The following is a 19,633-nucleotide window of genomic DNA, read 5'->3' on the forward strand; positions in this document are numbered from 1 at the left end:
TATGTCTCTCATGAATAAATAAATAAAATCTTAAAAAAACAACAACAGAAGAACTTTATTTTAAAAAGCATTTAACTAATACAGTGACTTAAAGTTAATGAATATGCCCATTCACTCACGTGGTCCGTCAGTCCTTTATTGAGCCTTGTTGTCAGTCACGATGTTGAGCATGTCCCAAGAACACTAAGGTGCCCTGGCCATGGTTCCTGCCCCTCCCCCTCCCAAAGTGCAGTTTTGCTGACAGCCCCATTTCCACCAGATGCTGCTGGTAAGGAATGTCTGCACATGCTGCCAAGAGCCCCAAGAGGCATGCTCATCTCTGCAGGGGGTGGGAAAGGTGATGCTATCAGGTGGGCAGGAAGGGCAGGAAGGGATCTCTATGTCTAGTCTGGGGATGCCCCTGTTGGCCACAGGGTTTGGGTCCGTGGGACAGAGCCAGTCATGCCACACAGGGTAAGCTGCTCGTAGCCCTGTAGCCTGGGCAGACAGGGCAGCAAGTTGGAGAGGGAAATTGCTCAGCATTAGGAAAGACATAGTGCTCTGGCTTCCCTTGCTGGGGAATGGGGCCTGGCTCCGAGAAGAGCCCATGAAGCTGGTGTCATCTAAGGAGGAGTCCTCAGAAGGGGCTGCCTTTGTGAGCCTGGACTAGAGGAATCTTGACCCTGAGGTTAGGTCTGGAAGTGGTGAGATAGGGGGAGGTGCGTTTAGCTTCCTCTCCTATTGCCTCTCTGTTTGTCCCTTCTCGATTCTCTGCTTTCCCTGAGTTACCAGAATATTAAATAAGTTGTGTCCTATTACCTGCCATATTTATGAACTTGAACATTCTTATTCTTAAAGATAATAGATGTCATATGCTTTCTTTTCTTTCTCCTCTGAAATAGGAAAGGAATGAAATTTTTCTTTACCATTGTGTTTATTTTTATGGGTTAATGATTTTTAGGTGAGAAAAGACTCAGAAGGACTTTTGGGCCAGATAAAGTGATCTAATTATAACACAGTCATATCCAAATTTCCTCGTTCAGATCCCAGGATTCTGTGGCTCATCTCCTGACCAAGAACCTGTAGGAACAAGTTGTAACTCTCAAATGAGGCAGTAAAACCTTGCCATTTAATGAATTACCGATGGGCAGACAGGCCATGTTGGAGGCCAAGCCATTGATGATGTGTGGAGGAGAGAGCTGGGAGACCAGGGCAGGCTGTCCTAGAGCGGACTCCCTTGCCCAGCCCTGAGACCCAGGTGTGTGGGAACGGGGTGTGGACTTGGCTTCTGGGCCCCCTGCCTAGATTGACGATGGAAATGCCACAGAGGCAGCAGTTTCTTTATGGTGGCACAATAGGGTTTTGTTCCTCCAGTGCCCTTTTCTCAAAGCCCCCTGAGATTGAAGATGAAAAGATCTGGGGACTCCCTCTCCAGCATGTTGCTCAAGGCACCTTCTCTGGCTTTTTGCCCCCTGTAGCTGGGAAAGGTCTGTAGGATACGTGGCACTTTTATGTTTAAGTCAGATTTTAAGCCAGTTTGAGTCACTGAATCCCTGCGATCAAAGGCAATAATTTCACCTCTTTTAGCCACTTCAAAGCAAGTCGTGGAAAAAATTAGGAATCTGAAAGCAAATTGAATTATACATCAAAGAAGAACATCTCTTGACCTTTCTTCCTTCCATAATGAATTGTTGTTAACTGTGAAGATCCAAACTGGATATAGCCAATGCTGTGTGGGGGGTGATGGAGGTCAGTTAAACCACGGGACTCATTGAACACTTTTTTTTTTACCAAGGAATGTTCCTGGAGCTGCCAAAACATGGAAGAAGCACAAGATGAAGCTTTTGTCGGAAAAATACTTACCATTAGTTGGGAATGCAAGAACTGCACACAATGCAAGTGTCACACAGAGTCTGGTTAAGTGGGAGGTTGGGTGCCATAATGGGATGTGCTGTGAGACTCTGGAAGGGAAAGAACAGCTTGGCAGGAGTGGTCTGGTGAGGAAGGATTTCATAATGGGTCTGTGAAGGTCTGTAGAGCCTGGTAAGAGCAGAGTGGGGCACTCCAGAAGAAGGAGAGGAAGGAGGGGGAAGCACAGGGTATGCATGAGGGCAGTTAGTCCTGATTTCTTGGGAGGGGAGGAGGGTGACGCTGGAGGGGTGAGTGGCCCCCACGAAGGATGGGTCCCTGTGGCTGGACGGAATGTCACAGATAAACAAAGCCAGATGCTAGTTAAAATAGTAAGGGCAGATTTTAATCAGTAATCTGCTGTGATAGGGAGAAGTGTCCAGTGTCAACCAAGCTTTGATTTGTGCAGAGGTGGCTGGGCAGTTTAAAGGGAACAAGGGAACAGGGAGGAGTGAGTGGGGGCTCAGAGTCAGGGATGTGAAACATTACAAAGAGTGGGAAGGCAATGTTGGTCTGTGTGACACCCATCTGGGTTTGTGAACTGGCACTTAGCAAAGTTAGGCCTAACTCTGCAGAGGCTGGGAGGCAGGGGTCCTATCTTCAGGTGTTGACTGAAACAAACTGAATTCTTCTGGAAGCCTTAAAATTTCTCAGGCATGTCTTTAAGGGGGGGGGGGGGGCTTCAGTCATCCTAGGAATGTGACCTTGAACTGTAGAAACTGTTCAAGGCTTGCTTGCTTTCTTTCTTTCTTTCTTTCTTTCTTTTTCTCTTTTCCTTTCTTTTCTTTCTTTCTTTCCTTTCTTTTTCTTAGTAGGCTCCATGTCCAATGTGGGGCTTGAACTCATGACTGAGATTAAGAGTTGCATGCTTTACCCACTGAGCCAGCCAGGCATTCCTATTCAAGTCTTTATAGGCCAAGGTTGAGGCCTAGTCAAGAAGGCTCAGAGGAGCTTTGCTAGAGTTTAATCACGCAGAGACCTCTTCCTCAGAAGGCAAGAAATGGAGTTGGTAAAGTGGGAATAACCTGAGGAAAAGGAGACTAGATAGCCATTGAATATTAATCCTTTTTGATTGAACCTTAGTGCGGCAGATGACCAAAGAGACAATTAAACTTGAAGTCCTTTATTTGTAGAGGAGATAACTGAGATCTAAGGGGTCAAGCGACATGAAAATTGTCAGAATGTATGTATCCTATGTGTGTGTGTGTGCCAGGAATGCGCTAGGTAGTATGGGAGGCATAAACATTTGTCCTATAGAAGGACTTCAATATTAGTGAATAATTTGCATTTCTTATACAGAAGCAAGATTTTGGTGATGATCTCAATTAAGGATCATCATGATGCCATGAATTGCCTCCATGTACCTCTCCCACCCCCAACTTTCCTCCTTTGACCTGTCTTTCCAGTTGACTGCCCAGTTAGGCTGTGCTGAGGTTGCCCCCATGAGTCTTCCCAGCTGCAGCTGCAGGGGGCTGGCTCAGGAACAAATGAGCCTTTCCTCAGGACCAGTCAGCCAGATCTAGGCAGCAGTAGCTGTTGCAACTATCACACTCAACCAAATTGCTAAAACTTCCTAAATGATGAAGAGAAACAAGTAAATTATGCATATCTAGGTTTAGGCAAATGGGTATTTTTCAAATCAGTCTGCTTCCATGCAGGGGCACCTTGATGGCTCAGAGAGAGATGGCTTTTCTATGAGCCTCAGACATTGTGGGTCTGCTGGCCAGAGCCTTCTCTTCCCCAGTGCTGCTCTAGATATCCTGAGCCTTTATAGCCTGTGCCACTCTTTGCGTACCACTTCCAATTTGGTGTGTTCTAATGCCACATAACCAGGACTACTAAAACTGCAGACAAAATTTGATTTAATTCTGTAGAGGAATATTTGCACACACGCACAGAGATGTCCAGTGTCTATCAAAGGCTTCTATGGTGGAAACTAGGGGTAGCTGAAATGTCCATCCAGAAGAGGAAATGCAACTTAATTACAGTTCTTTTGTCCTGGGAACACGAAGCATAAGGCTCTTGCCTGTGGCTTCAAGGACATTATTACTATTGACAACTATTTAAGTTATTCAAAGGCCTTTTCCACTTGAATGGTTTTTAACCTTTATTCTGGAAGTTCACAGTTTCTGCTAGACTCTAGAAAAGTGGGAGAGTGACGCTAATCCTCTGCTCACTGTTATGATGAGATGTTATATACAAAATAAACTGTAGCAGTCAAATAGCATTTGGTCCTTGATTTATATTTTTGTAGCAACCTGGTTCAGTAGAATAGACCAACTTCAGTATCAGTGAATAATTTGCCTTTCCTATGTGTAAGCAGTATTAGTTTTCTCAATTAAGGTTCATCACGATGTTATGAATTGCCTCCATTTACCGACTCTGCTCTGGGATTCCATAGTTTTTCCAAAACCGAAAGGTGGGATTCTAGCATTTTTCCTCTCCAGTCTTGACTCCTTCCTTCCTTATGGCATTAAAAGAGCATTCAAGACTTCTCTGGAAACTCAAGCCATTTCAAAACCTAGTTTTCTTGTGCTGTGTTGGGCTGGAAGCATCAGGAGTCTTTCTGCTTTTGAAGAGTGTAACTCCTTTTGTTAAGGCTTTTAAAGCATTCGGTAGCTGGTGTTGGAAATGAACCTTAATTTCCCTTAGCTTTTTTCTTTCACTGAAAGAGAAAAGCAACTGGATGGAAGGAAGGAGGGGAGTGGTGGAAAATCATTGTTGCATTCTGTGTTTGCTGTCCACTTCTCTTTTCTTAGTAAATTGCCTCAGGAATTTCTGCAGTCAGCTGTAATCTACTCTTGAAAGGCCTCCTTTTTGGACCAAGCTCTTCAAGTGAGCCAAAACTCTCTAGGGCCACAGAATTTCAGAGAAGACAATGAAAAGAAAGAGAGTATTAACATGTGGTCCTGCTATTGAGATTGTAAAATTTCCTTATGTTGTTGTAAAGACGGCTGGGAGAAAGGTGGAAAACTCTGCTTTTGGGGAGGCAGTGTTCACCACCCTCCCTTAGCCCTTCTCTTTACCCTCTGTTCCCCCAAGTTGGTTGTCACAGGTTTTATATGTGGTTCTAAAAATGGGAGGGGGCACTTGTGTCCCACTGGTACCATGGACAGATACCGAACTGATATTTTTTGTTGATATTTTGAATTAGCACCTCACTTCAAAAGTAACCTAAAATGCAAATAATTAAGATGTGGCTTTTATTCTTCTTAAGCCAGTTAATTATGGAAAATAATGTTGGGAATACATTAAATGCAATAGAAACCACCAAAGACAAAAGTATTTTTATATGACAGCTGGCATTTTAAAGTACAATTCTTTCCCATCCTACCCATGAAAGGAAAAAATCTCTACACTACCAAATCAGAGGCAGGCTTTCTGAACCTGCAACTTCTGCTATTGATCTAGTTGAGAGTGAGAACAAATTAATTAATGTTTCCTTAATTCTGAACAATGACAGGAAGGCAGCTTGCCACTATTTTACATCAGGGTCTGGGTTGGAGTTTTAAGGAATTAAGCAGAAGGTGGGTGTGTCTGACACTTAAAGATCCTGAAAGCTATTCCTAGCTCTCAGAAATTGTAAAAAAGAAGAGGGTGGGAACAAACTTCAAACACTCTATTCATAAGATCTGAGGAAGAGGGAGGGGAGGGAAGGTACTGATTCTTTCATTCACTCCACAAAAATGTATTCTGTGCCTATTATGTGTCACTCACTTTTGAAGGTTCTGGGGCTAGAGCAATGCATGAAGCGGGCAAAAACCTCTGCTCTTGTGGAGCTGACACTGCAATAGGGAAGCAGACAGTAAGCAAGCTAAGTAAGTAAAATACAGACAGTGAGTGGTTCTGAACTGTGTATATTTGGGTGCATGTTGGTGATTTAATAAAGAGTAGCCAGGAAAGCTCTCACCCAGAAGGGGATGTGTTCTTAAGGGTCTGAAGATGTGGGACCATGAATCAAATGGAGACTAGGGGGAAAGATAGGACACCACTGCATGCCCCAGGTGAGGGAAGATTGCTTAGGCCAGGGGTATGGAAAGGCAGTCATAAGAAAGGGTTGGATGGAGTCCCTTGCCAGATGAGATTGGGAGGGTAGGAGGGAGAAGCAGAAAGGCTGGCCACAGCACTCTAGGCTGAGCATCAGGAGCAGGCTCCTGGTTCCTCTTGTGGTCTCTGAAGCAGTCACCTAAGACCTTCAGTTTGCCCTGTTTTATACTTTGTGGAATTGGTTTTACACTAGTTTATTAAGCTCCTTGGGAGCAAACCTATTTAATCTTTCCATCGTAACTCACGGAGTCTAGTAAATGTTGATTTGAACTGAATTGGATAATCCAAGATCAGCACTTTAGGGACAGAACATTGTAGAATACCTTACAGGTTCAAAATCCCTGACTCACCTGTAGTAAGAATGATAGCCGAGGGCCATATGATGGTCTCTTGTCTTGAGCCAACCAGATGCATTCATGCCCTAGGAAAAGATGTATGGACTTAGAATGTGGGGAAGAGGGGCAGAGCCTCATTCCTAATGCAGCCCCACGCTCCTTGTCCTCGCTCCAGAGCAACCTGGGAGGAATGCGCTTTGGGAGGGAAGGATTGGAAGATTTTGGGGTTTTGCCAGGTAGTGACTTCTGGTTGGAAGGCCAGTCACTGCAGATGACCCACGGTTTTTAGCATGTCCCAAGCCCAGGCCAAGGCAGCAGGGCAGTGTGGCTCATGGAGAGGCAGGAGCAGTCTGGGGCAGCACTGCCAAACATGAACAGAGCTCCCAGTGGAATCAGGCTCAGCTCCATGCTCCACTCAGCCAGCCAACCGGTGTCTCTGGAACTGAAGAAGGAAAGGACGAGTCGTAGCCAGTTCACACCTGCTCTCAACATTTCTAGCTTGTCAGTGTCTGGTGTTTTGCTACAGGAGAGTTAATCTATTTGTTGCATGTGAAAATCATATATGTATGAGAAGCAGCTACCCTCCACTGGCTCATTTTGTTCTATCTCCAGGTGGAAAGATCATAATGCTAGTAAAGTACATTACCAGGTATTTTCACAGCAGCAGGGTGGGTTTTTATTCTCATTCTTCTGATGGAGGACTGGCTTGAAGATGAACTGCAGTTCAAGGATGGAGTTGCCAGCGTGGTCTGTCTAGCCAGTGACCTGTCCCAGACTACCACACACGGCGCAGTTGGAGAAGTATTTTATCCTCTCCCATGCTGGTTAATGAGCTCTGGGGAGCGGGTTTAGACAGCAGGATTAGAAGCACCTGTAGTGACTACACTTTCTATGGATTCCTTCAAATTCTAACTAGTCTCCCCTGGTGGGTGGCCTCTCCTTCAGGGTCCTCAGGTGGTAACTAAATGCCCCACAGTTAGTGGTTCTCCCAGTGTGGTCCTGGGACCTGTGAGTTTGGTATAAATGCAGAAAACTGGGCTCACCCCAGATTTACTGAATCCAGATCTGCAGCTGGCAAACTCCCTAGGAGGTTTCTGTGCACATTCCAGCAAGAGGAGATAAAAGGTAATGTGCCTCAACTTTCTGCTGGACTGTTGTAAAGGAAACCCTGTCATGTGACCATCTCCACGGTGGATGATTCCTACTCATGAGGGCTCCTCTCATCTGGGCAGCTAGTGCCTCCCTTCTTTCTGTTGCTGGTCTCTCAACACCGTTTTTTCTGTTCACGTGTCCAGTTCTTTGAATATATGTCACAGAAAATGTGTAGTGTGAATTTCTGATTTGCTTTGCAACTAGAGATAGGATGTGGCTGTGCACCTTCTGTGTCCCTCATATGCCACATATAGGACTGGCCAGGGCAGAGTTGCTCTTTAAATTCTTCCTTAATTTGCACTTTTAGCACCTCCCTGACTTAAGGCTGACTTGGCTTAAGTTTAAATATCCTGTAAATGCAGGCATTAACTGGTGAGATAAGGCTAAAATCTGGTGGTCTTAGATCCTGAAGAGAATATATGAAACAGGCTACCTCAGAATTTTCAGTCTAGCAGAAAATGTAACAAATCTCTGCTTCCTTGCCCCATAAAGCAACAGTTTGGGTGCTTGGTTTTGTTCTATTGGCACCTTCATTTGCAGTCAGTGTTTGAGGGAGCTTCTAAGTGTGGTTTCCTGATGGATACTCATGTCTCTATCCTGAGGAAAGAGCTCCAGCCCCTCGAGGGGTGTGGTGAAGGCTGGGGCCCTGCTGTCCGACCACAACGATTACTGAGGACATTTTCCATGCCTGTGGTTCTGGTCTGTGTGGAGTAAGGGCAGAGCCCAAGGAAGAACCCACTGGGGGGCACCCAATGGAGCCACTCTCACCAACTTCTCGTTCTTGGTTCTGTCACTCTAAGTGCCACCCACCCTCAGTGGTTGCCACCAAGGTAATGGTTCACACAGAGGGCGTGGCTGAGGCAGCCCCATACCCTTTTAACACTAACTTGAGTTTCTATTCCTGGAAACACGTCTGCCCTTGGGAGGGAATGCGGGCTGCCATCTGTGCCTGAAGGGAGTACATATGGAGTTTGACCATTGGTGGGGGGGGTGGGTTATAGGTCAGATCAAATCAAGGAGAATGCCATCTCTTGCAAAGGTATTCAAAGGTCCCCTTCACCACCAATGTGCCCTGCCTGTTGTCATGTACCATTCAGAAGTTTACTCATTTCCCTGTCTGAAATAATCCAGCCAGGGATAGGTCTGCCCAATTCATGGTGATGTGATGACTGCACTGTGGGCTCAGAAGAACGTGCCTTTTTGTTTGTCATCTTTTGTCAGTGGCCTGTGGTTCTGACTCTCTTTTACAGGCTCCCTTGGCTCAGCCTCCAGTGTGAATTAATGGAGAAGGCACTGGAAGGGTGAGAGCCTGCCTGCAGAGCTGATCATGGTCCAAAACCTGTGGGAAGTCTACTCTTTAGCTGCTCCCAGCCCTTGCTCCCCACCAGTACTAGTACTGTCTAGTCCTTTTCTTTGCACTGACTGAGGTGGACCAGTGTAGAGCTGTGGCTCCTGAGGAAGAGACCTGGAGGGGAGAGGAAGTCAGAGTCAGCCAGATGTGATAAGTGGGCCTTATTAGGCAGGTGGGGAAAGCACTGTTGGAGTGCTTTAACTTTCTAACAAAGGACACCACTGTGGTAAGATCCCATCCACATTCAGTGAACCTAAAACTTAGCGCAAAGCCTGGTGGTACATAATGGGTGATAGTGTTGGTTGGGTGAATATCAAAAAAAGTCACTCAGTCAACTTACCGTGAGTGTGATTGATGATTATTCCAGGAGCCAGCCTGTGTCTAATCCAGAATAACAATCCTGCCCATTTATGGCTCCTCTCCACGGTGTCAGAGGACACCTAAAGGTTACCAGGTGCTCTCACTTCTGGGGGTTGTGCTCTCATCCTGGAAATCTGTGCCTGCCTTTATTTGCCTGGATAACTCTGACCCCAGAATTTGACTGAGGTCTTAGGCTTCTGGAAGCCTCTCTGAACCCCCAAATTTACTGAACTCTTCCTTACCCCACCCTAAGCCCTCCTCTGTTTCATCATATCCACCTTAGACTGAACTTATCTGTTAGTAAATCTGTCCCATTAGACTCTAAGTTCCTTATGGGAACCATCTTTTGTACATCTTTGAGACTGGGATGCAATGCTACTTCCTGCTAGAGTAACTGTCTACGAGTAACTCAGAGGCCACAGCCCTTACTTTCTATGTGATGTCCCTCTGTAGTTCGTGATTCCATGGGAGAAGTTAGAGCTTGGCAATTTCATTAGGAAATACTGGTGACATATTAGGGTCAGAAAGACTGACTCACTCCACTGAGGCTTCGGTCTCTAGGCTTTCTGGTCCTCTTCTCTGCAATGGGAGTCAACCTGGAACTTGAAGCTATGTGCGTGATGCTTCCTAATTATGTTCTCAGCTGTGTTAGACTCTCCTAGCTGTTGGTGCTCCAGTCATTTATGGGCCCTTGGCCCAGCCCTCCTTGGCACAGCTTGGAAATAAACACAGAGGGAAAGTGTCAGGAGGTCAGGGAGGATTGGGATGCGGTTTGTCCTTTTGATGTGTTAGAGACCTTCAGTTCAGACGTGAATTTGTTATAAGACAAAATGAATATTTAAGGTTTGCTGCTACACTTAATTGTAAAAAATGCTGTGGTCCTCCCAAGCCTCACCCCTTGATTAGTGAAGAAACCCTTACCAAAACAGTTGTAAAAACTCAATCTTTGGCGCTTTTTTTTTTTTTTGCCTTATAGGATGCTTGCCATAGATTAATAGCTTTCCATCTTAAAGAAGTCTTAAAGGAAGATCCTGGCCCCATGGGGTGGGTCAGGTGAACTATAGAGTGTTGCCACTCTGCTCTGTGACATGATTGATGCCAGATTGTTCCCTTTTGACCTCAGCTAATGATCCTTATCTTTTCTCTAGGGATTAGACATCCACTTCTTTCCCTCAAAATGTTTAGGGCTGGGTGGTGAACATTTTCCCTGTCAAGAGCCATTGACCCAGGAAGGAAGAGGCCTTCTCTTTGGGGCAGTCATGGTAGTTGGAGAGGCACCCCCAGGGCCCAACCAGGGCTGTCTGAGCTTGGGCGACCTTCTCAGCACAGAGTTAAGAGGGACCTGACAGATGACAGGAGGTGCCTTGCCAGCCCTTCACTACAGAGTCTGGTATTTTTTAGAAATGTCGTTGAAGGCTTTGGGGTCAGAGAGAAGGAAAAGTAGTTTTTATTGAGCACTATAATGTGCCAGGTGCTTTGCTAACATGATTGTGTTTATCACATCACATCACATCAAAATGTCGGGATGTGTCCTAAAACTGTTTTATTCATAAGAAAAGCAAGGCACAGAGAAGAATCCCTTCTGAAATGCAACTTAGAAGTTTGGATGGTGGTATTATCCAAGGCTACAGCAGAATAGCGTGTCCTTTTCTTTTGATAGTTATTGGATTTTATTGGCTAATTCGATTTCAAGGCAAAAGAGGTATTATATTTTATTTTAATTTTTTAATTATTGTTTTTAACGAGGCTCCATAACCAGTGTGGAGCCTAATGTGGGGCTTGGACTCATGACTCTGAGATCAAGACCTGGTTTGAGATCAAGAGTCAGTTGCCCAACCGACTGAGCCACCAGGTGCCCTATAACATTTTATTTTTAAGGTACTCTAGGACAAGCAAAGATGATTTTTTTTAATGAAAATATCAAATAGCAATCCTGTGTGAAAGATCACTCTTATTGTCCTTTACCCTTGGGACTTGGCATACAACGTCTCCTCTAGCCAAAAGGCATAGAGGGAAATGGCCATGTTTCTGGATTCCATTTTGTAATGTGCACTACAAAAGGCTATTGTGAGTGGCCATCTCCTGGGAAAATTTTCCACTAAGGAAAGGATAAAAAATAGAGATTTGGGAAGGAGAGAGGGTGTTATAAGAGAAAAAAGAGGGTGTTAATAAGAGAAAAAAGGTATAGCTTGAGTAATAGTTAGCAAGTCCCATGTGGGACAAACCATAGCGGTGCACAGTCCTGAGCAAGGAGCTTGCCAACTGGCAGGGCAGGAGAGGGCAGGTGAAGTGGACACAGTGCCCCAGGGGTGGGCAGGAATGGAGGTCAGGGGTTGGGGGGGAGCAGGTTTGGTGAGCCAAAGCTGGGGAGAAAGGGGGTACTTTGCAGAGGCCAAAGGCTAGGAGAGTCCTGGCTACAATCTGTCCTGGGTAGGAGGGCTGAGTATTTTCCCCATATGCCCTGAGGTGCCGGTGGGATGGGTGTGTGGTTTCTGGCCCTTGTGGCTGGATGGTTCTTTTCTCCTAAGTTTTCTCCTTGGAGAGGAAAGTAGGGTTGGGTTTGACACCCTGATTCAGAGGGATAGTCTCCTGTGGACAACATCTGGGATTCTGGATGCTTCCAGGAAAGCAAAGCAGAGCTTATTTATTAGGCAACCTCCCTGCCCTTTGTGCCCTGCCAGTAGGGGGTGAGCAGGGTGCACTGCAGGGCAGCGATGCCATTGTGCCATAGCCAGCTCAGGAAGTGAAACACCCTCCACTCAAGCAAAACCAACCTAGCACTGTGGTTTCCTGGTTGTTATTAAAAGAGAACTAGAAAGACAAATAAACATAATTTTGAAAACAACCTACATCTAAATGTTTTAGCTGAATTCTAAAAGAAAGGGAATGATACAAGCCTATAAATAAAATATGTAGAGGTTCTCTAGTTTCCTAATGAGGGGAGAAGAGAACAAAGAAGAAACTGGAGCAAGAAGAGAAGAGGGCAGGGAGCCTAGCCATTTATAGGATGGAAAGGCAGAGGTGTAGACAGAGACCCAGGGGTTCTGAAGTGACAGGTTCCCATCACCCGTTTTTCAGGCCACTGTTTGCCTCAGGGTGTTTTTACTGCTTTTCAGATGCAAATGATCTGATCACCACAGGGTCTGCAGCCTATTTAAAGGGCCACTGTCCAAATGCTGACCCCTCTTGGCATGGGAACAGGGGTTCTGTGGGTTGGGTGACTGGTTCAGCTTCTCCAAGGGGAGGTGGTAGGCCTGGATGTCTCTGTGGTTTCTTCTGTCTCTACCATTCTTTGATCCTGGGGAGAAATTCTCCCCAGAATCCCAGTGTATGAAGTGGCCTGCAGTAGCCGATCTGGTCCCTGCCAGGGACACTCTGTTAAAGTGAAGATGGCAATAAACAGATGTGCACTTCACTGGGGCCCAAAGCTGAGCAGCTCCCTAAAATTCAGAGAAACAGTTGCCTCCCAATGAAGTCCAGTTTCATTCTACCTTCCTCAGTGGCCATGAAGGGGGGGTGGCCTGGTGACTTTTAAGGTAACAAGCTGGAAAGCACGTGTTGTTGAGCGGGGTTCAGGTAGGGGGCCAAGGTGGACAAGCAACCCAGCACATGAGTTCTGGATTTTAAGCCTGGTTGGTGTGGCTTCCTTCGTCAGCAGCTGTTAGAAGCTGTTTGGCACTTGAAGGGGGGCCTATGTGACAGGTGAATACTAGGAGTTCACAGAAGGTTTGGGAGGTGAAGGAGAGTGTCTTCAGGGAGGGATAACTGGCACACAGGGGTGAGGTGGAGAAAGTAGGAAAACCATATTCCAGGCTGGGGCATGTGGCCCCTTCTGACCCTAGAGACTTTGGGATGGTATTCAGCTGTCCTAGGGGGTCCATGTCAGGGCAGAGGCACTGCTTGCAGGCTGCAGTTGCTGGAGTGTCCCATGTCTTGGGGAGTGGCCTCCCCACAAACCCAGTGGGCCAGCTGAATATCTGGGGGTCCTTCACCCATCTCACCCCACGTTCAGCTCTATTCCTAAGTCACTCCCAAATCAACCCCTCCTTGCCATCCCCACTGTTCTTATCCCGACCTACCATCCCTTGCTCAGGTGACTCCAGAGGCTTCCTACTTGGTTTCCTGCTCCTACCCACCTCTGTTCTAGGTCCTTGGCGCTGGCTGGCCGTCCTGGCAGTGAGCTTGCTAGAACCCTGTGTCCTTAGATTCTTCCCTGCTTGCAAGCCCTCCAGCACCCTCTGTCACTGCCTGAGAGAGACATGGAGTTGAAACTTCTCAGTGTGGCAATGTGAGAGCCTGCATGCAAGGACTCCCCAGTGTCCCCAGCCTCAGGCTGTCACTGCCACAACCTGCTGAAGTGCTAGCCACGCTGAAGTGGTTGCTGCTCTGTGAACCTGGTGCTTCCCTCGGCAGCATCCAGGCTGTACACCTGCTCTTTTCTTGTCCTCGGGCTCCCCTCTGCACCTCTCTTCTCAAAGTGGCTCATTTTTATTTACCCTTGAAGTTTGTTCCAATATCACCTCTTCTGGATCTCTGCTGCCCAACTTCTGGGGCACAGGTGTCACCTATCCTTCCTTGGTGGCCCCTTAGTGCTGCAGTCACCTTCTCACATAGCTTAGGCACTATGTGGGGGTGTGTCTGTCTCCCTCTCTCAACTCTGGATGGCTGAGACAGTCTTCCTTTACATCTGCTTAGTAGAGAATCAGTAAAGATTTGTATAAGGATGATGCAACATAAATATTTAAACTGATGGTACTCCAAGGGACTTTGGGTTTAAATAAGTTGATCTTTAGCACTTTTTTTTTTCCCTCAAGACTCATGACCTCACCATCATTCCCATGTAGCCTCTTCATCTTCAGGCAGAATGGGTTGCCTCCCAAATGGTTGACAAATGGTTGGGGTGGCAGGAGGTTGCCCTCATGAGTCCCTACTCCCCATCATCTCACAGGTACGTCTCCTAGCCAACCTCCAAAACAAAAGCCCTTGCTTTTATAGGTGTGTGATTTCTCTCTGAATTAACATAATGACATGAATGTCATGGTTAGGATGTGAATTTCAGTGGCCCACTTGATTTTTTAAAAAAGATTTTATTTATTTGACAGAGAAAACACAGCAGGGGGTGGGGCACAAGGAAAGGGAGAAGCAGACTCCCTGCTGAGCAGGGAACCCACCATGGGGCTCTATCCCAGGACCCTGGGATGATGACCTGAGTCGAAGGCAGATGCTTAACCGACTGAGCCACCCAGCTGCCCCTGGCCCATTTGATTTTTATTGTACAAGCAGAACATAATAGTTTCCATTTCTACTAGTCATTTTCAGTTACTCTCTCCCACCTCTTATAGTCTCTGATTCCAGTGCCGAGGCCAGCAACTCAGTAACTCTCTGGTCTTAGTTTCTTTACCTATAAAAATGAAGATGCTGGGTTAGATCAGGCTTCTCGCCCGGGGTCTGTAGAATGGTGCCAGAGGCACACAGGTTGTACCTATACCCTCTGATGTTAAGTTATATACAGGTCATCAAAAATGTTATCAATGAACCTATGACTCTAAAAAACTTAAATGTTGCTGAGGAAAACGTAATTTCTAAAATCTGACCTGTAGTTTTTTCACTGAAAAATTTTCTTCCATGCCACTTTGTTTTTTTTCTTTAAAATATTAATGTGTAATAATGAAACTACAGTTGCAGGTTGAGGTGGGTTGTATTTGCTGGTCATCAGTGTGTCCGTGGCACATTCAAATTCATGGGAAGAATGTCCAGAGTAGAATTCTCTTGACTCCGTGCTGACAAGAAGAACGTGGGACTGCAGACTTCCTGGCTGGGGAGCAGGGTGATTTCTGCAGGTGGTCTTTTGTCCCTTTTCAGAGTCACTCTTCACCAGCTCTCTCTGATGGGTGAGTCTGAAGAGCAAACGTCATGCAGCTAATGCCTGGCAGACGAGCAGCTCATTTCTTTTTGCTCCATCTGAAAAATGATGACGGTTGCATTCTCTGTGGCTGGTGCCAACAGATTCTTAAACGTAGGTGTGGACATTTTGTCTCTGAATAAATCTCCTCTCTCAGTGTGATGTCTTTTGTAGCAGCCCAAGGGTAAAAGGAAGGTTATTGTTGCCTACACGCAGAGAGGGGTCTCTCGGGTCCTGGTCCAAGTGTTTGCCCAGGGCACTTGGTTAATATGTTTGGCACTTGGTGAGAGAAGGGTGTGCTGAAATTATTAGCCTTTAAGTCAGTGATTTATTTGGGTCTGAAGCATGATGTTCTAGATGTATCTTTCACTCTCCCACGTCCCTTGTCACACTCACAGATGTCCTGGGTTCCTCCCCTCTACGTCTTTCACTAATGTAAATTGGTTCTCATTTTCCCACAGATTTCCTCCTGACGTTCTGGTCTGCTTTCCGCACACAATGTTTTTCTTCCGTGTGTTCTTGGCTGAGCAGGAAACACAGGACCTCTGTGGCTGTGCCTTTCAGCACTGATGTGGGCAGGCCGTGCAGGTTTCCTTCCTGATGATGAAACAGGAATGGTCCTGAATGGCCTTTAATCAATTTGCCCTCTGCTCATTATTATAGGCTGGTTTAAAGTATAACACATTAATTATATCTCTTAAAAGAACATGTTTCATTTTAAAAGGCAAGAACCATGGACAGAAAAGATGGGGGCGGTTATAAAGACCGTAACAAATGATGTTCTGGTCCTGCCTCCTTTCCCCACCAATTGTAGGCTCCTATGGCCTTTCACTCAAAAGCTAGTGTTATACATTTGACTGCGCCCTGGGCAGATCCAGTTTGGGAGGAGGTATGAGCATACATACATACATACATTCATTTATTGGCCAACTGCCGGCTGTGCTTGACCCTAATAGGAATGGATGCATAATTGTCCCACCATAGCGTCCCCAGCTTCTGTAACTGGCACTTCCTCCTCCATGGCACCTTCTGCCACCTGAGCTCTCAAGAGCTACTGTTCACCCTTGGGGCTGTGCTGGTGGGAGGTGGGTTCCTCTTTGAGTACCTCTCACCTGGCCGTCTCCAGGCTTTGGGAGAATGACAAATCTTCTGGACTCCAACCTGAGCCTAGCCTTGCCTTTTACACCTAGGATTCAGCTTTGAGTTGAGATGTTGTGGGTTTTTTCCCCCCTTTTTTTGAATTTGCCAGGAAGGGATCCACATTTCACTTCTTAGTCACACAGGCATCTTTTCCTCCAGTGCTCTGGCTTAGGACTCTTACACTGAGTCTGGGGCAGCAGGATCTGTCTTTTTCTGCACCATCCCCCCAGTAGAGGCTGCATGCTCCTTGCATGTGTTTACATCGTAGGTGGACAAAGAGGAAAAGGGAGAGCCTCTGTGAGCTCCTTTGCATATGGGAGAAGCCTCTGGAGCTGCCCACTTGCTGGCATAGGGTGGGCTGGGCCTCTCTTCCTGCTCATTTGATGCCTTCTTTCTTCTGCATTGCCTGATTTTCAGGCAATAGGGACATACGGAATTCCCTCCCTTGGGACTCAGAAACCATTAGAACAGACTGCACAGTGTGTTGGGTATATTTGGGGAGTCAGAAGACCCCCAAGCTCTGCTTCATCACCCACAGGCTGAAGCACAATGTGCACCTGGATCTGCACACGTGCAGACCCACACAGAGAGCAGGGGCTGCAGATACTTGAGGGCAGAACAAGGAACCCCGTGGGGCTCAGTCATCCTTCCCTAAGGAAGCCTTACATGTACTCCGTAACCCAGAACTGAGAATCACACTAGAACTCTGCATAGACAGGCTTCTTCTAAAGGAGTAGTGATTATTGTTCAATAGGAAATGCATCCATGAGCTGTGTCCACCATCCACTCAGGAAGCTGCCAGGCCAGCCCTCTTGCTAGGTGAGCCCTTCATAGTCTCGTCTAACCCAAAGGGGAGGCCTGAGCCTTGGTGAGTCTGACTTTCTGTATGGTGAGGACTGGATGTGCTACAAATAGAACGCTCATTTTCTTGAACCCCAGAGTGGCCCCAGCAGTGAAAGCTCCAGACCACGCCTCCCATGGCATGGTTAGCCCTGTAGCAAGGAAGCTGGGGCTTGGGCTGTAGGAAGGAGGGTTTCTCCTCTATCAACAGGAACCATGCCTCCCAAAATGACAAATTATGCAGGCAGAACTCATTTTATTGCACTTGATTGCACTTTGCAGATACTGCATTTTTTACAAATTGAAGTTTCATGGCAATCCTGTGTCAAGCGGGTCTAATGGTGCTATTTTTCCAAAGGCATTTGCTCACTCATATCCCTATCATATTTTGGTAATTCTCACAATATTTCAAGCTTCTTCATTATTATATTTGTTATGGTGATTTGTGATCAGAGATTATTACTCGCTGAAAGCTCAGATGGTTAGCATTTTTTAGCAATAAAATACTTTTTAATTAAGATACATATGTTGTTTTTTTAGACCTAGTTCTATTGCACACTTAGTAGATTATAGTGTCAATATAACTTTTCTATGCACTGGAAAACCAAAAAAATTCATTTGACTTGCTTTATTGTGATATTTACCTTATTGCATTGGTCTGGAAGCAAACTTGGAAAATCTCCAGCGCATACCTGTATGTTATATACAAGGGTACTTGGTTCCTAATCCTTTCTGTCCTCTAGGTAAACAGCAGTGCCTCCTAAAATGTAAGTGAAGAACCAGAAGAACAGGTCAGGTTGGGCAAAGAGGCTATTTGGTACTACTGTATTTTAAAAATAGGTAGCGATTCTGAGTTTTAATTGAGCACTGTGATTTCATTTTATACCATGACCTTGGTTCTTTTAGAAAGATAATATTATTGATCTTATTAAAAAAATCAGTACTTCAAGGGCACCTTGGTGGCTCCATTGGCTGAATATCTCGCTCTTGATTTTGGCTCAGGTCATGATCTCAGGGTTGTGAGATCAAGCCTCGCATAGGTCTCCCCACTCAGCAGGGAGTCTTCTTGAGATTATCTCTATCTCTGTTCCTTCTCCCTCAGCTCTGCGCGCTCTCTCTCTCTCAAATAAATGAATCTTTTAAAAAATCAGTACTTTAGAGCAATATCTCTTAATTATTACTTAATTTCAACCACATTGGTGATAACTACAATGATAACTACAATAACTACGATGTTGCTTTCAAATGTTATAGAGAACCGATGCATGACTTTTATAAAAATGTCGATTGTGTAAAGTACTTTGGGAGAGGTTATCTTTGTCCATTAAAGTGAAACTTTACTGCTAATTGCTTTAAAAAAAAAAAAAAAAAAAAAGCTCCAGCTTAACAAATGCCAGATTGGAAGAATTTCTGATCTAGACCTCACCTAGTGCTTTTAACGTATAGAATTAAAACTGTGGCCTTTCTCCCTCCCGGCCATCTTGGCGGTTGCTGTTGGTTGGGGCCGTCCCGCATCTAAGGCAGGAAGATGGTGGCCGCAAAGAAGACGAAAAAGTCGCTGGAGTCGATCAACTCCAGGCTCCAACTGGTTATGAAGAGTGGAAAGTACGTGCTGGGGTACAAGCAGACCCTGAAAATGATCAGATACGGCAAAGCGAAACTGGTCATCCTGGCCAACAACTGTCCGGCTTTGAGGAAATCTGAAATAGAATACTGCGCCATGTTGGCCAGAACTGGTGTCCATCACTACAGTGGCAATAATATTGAATTGGGCACAGCATGTGGGAAATACTACAGAGTGTGCACACTGGCTATCATTGATCCAGGTGATTCTGATATCATTAGAAGCATGCCAGAACAGACTGGTGAAGAGTAAATCATGCAAAATTTTTCTTTAATAAAACTGGCCAGAGCTTGTTTAAAAAAAAAAAAAAAAGAATTAAAACTGTGCCTTTTAAAGGACATTTAAGCCAATATGTGCAATATTCTTCAATAGGATAGCTTTTGAGTTTGCTATTAAAAAACCAAAAAACTGTTAAAAATCTGTGAATCTTTCTCTGAAGTTGGCAGTGCTAGTTCTCTCATGTGAAAGAATTAGTTGGGAACATTACTATTTCATTATCCGGCTTTGTTTGGAATAATTTTTTTTTAAAGATTTATTTATTTATTCAGTCACAGAGAGCGAGAGAGAGGCAGAGACACAGGCAGAGGGAGAAGCAGGCTCCATGCAGGAAGCCCGACGCGGGACTCGATCCCGGGTCTCCAGGATCACACCCCGGGCTGCAGGCGGCGCTAAACTGCTGCGCCACCAGGGCTGCCCTGTTTGGAATAATTATTTAAAGAAATAACAAACTTTTTAAAATTAACAACAACTGAAATAATAATTTTCAAATAGAAATTATGGGGGCGCCTGGATGGCTCAGTCAGTTAAGTATCTGACTCTTGGTTTCAGCTCAGGTCATGATCTCAGGGTCGTGAGATTGAGCCCCCAGGTGGGTTCTGTGCTGGGTATGGAGCTGCTTAGGGTTCTCTTTACTTCTCTCTGACCTCTCCTCCCCCACAAAATAAATAAAAAATTAAAAAAATAGAAATTGTAGTTTTAATTAAAAGAGACTTGGC

General features: G+C 45.6%; 2 protein-coding genes across 11 annotated transcripts in view; both read left to right on the top strand.

Moving 5' to 3' along the window:
• The window catches only part of FHOD3 (formin homology 2 domain containing 3), a 462,694-nt gene that overhangs the window by 176,360 nt on the left and 266,701 nt on the right, over positions 1–19,633 (top strand). The gene's annotated exons all lie outside the window — the stretch shown is intronic.
• On the top strand, positions 18,492–18,922 carry LOC121484265 (60S ribosomal protein L30-like). The gene has a single exon (XM_041743238.1). The coding sequence runs from the start codon at positions 18,543–18,545 to the stop codon at positions 18,888–18,890; it is 348 nt and encodes a 115-aa protein (XP_041599172.1). The 5' UTR covers positions 18,492–18,542; the 3' UTR covers positions 18,891–18,922.

Source organism: Vulpes lagopus, chromosome 1 (assembly GCF_018345385.1).
Source record: "Vulpes lagopus strain Blue_001 chromosome 1, ASM1834538v1, whole genome shotgun sequence".
In the NCBI taxonomy this organism is placed as follows: Eukaryota; Metazoa; Chordata; class Mammalia; order Carnivora; family Canidae; genus Vulpes; species Vulpes lagopus.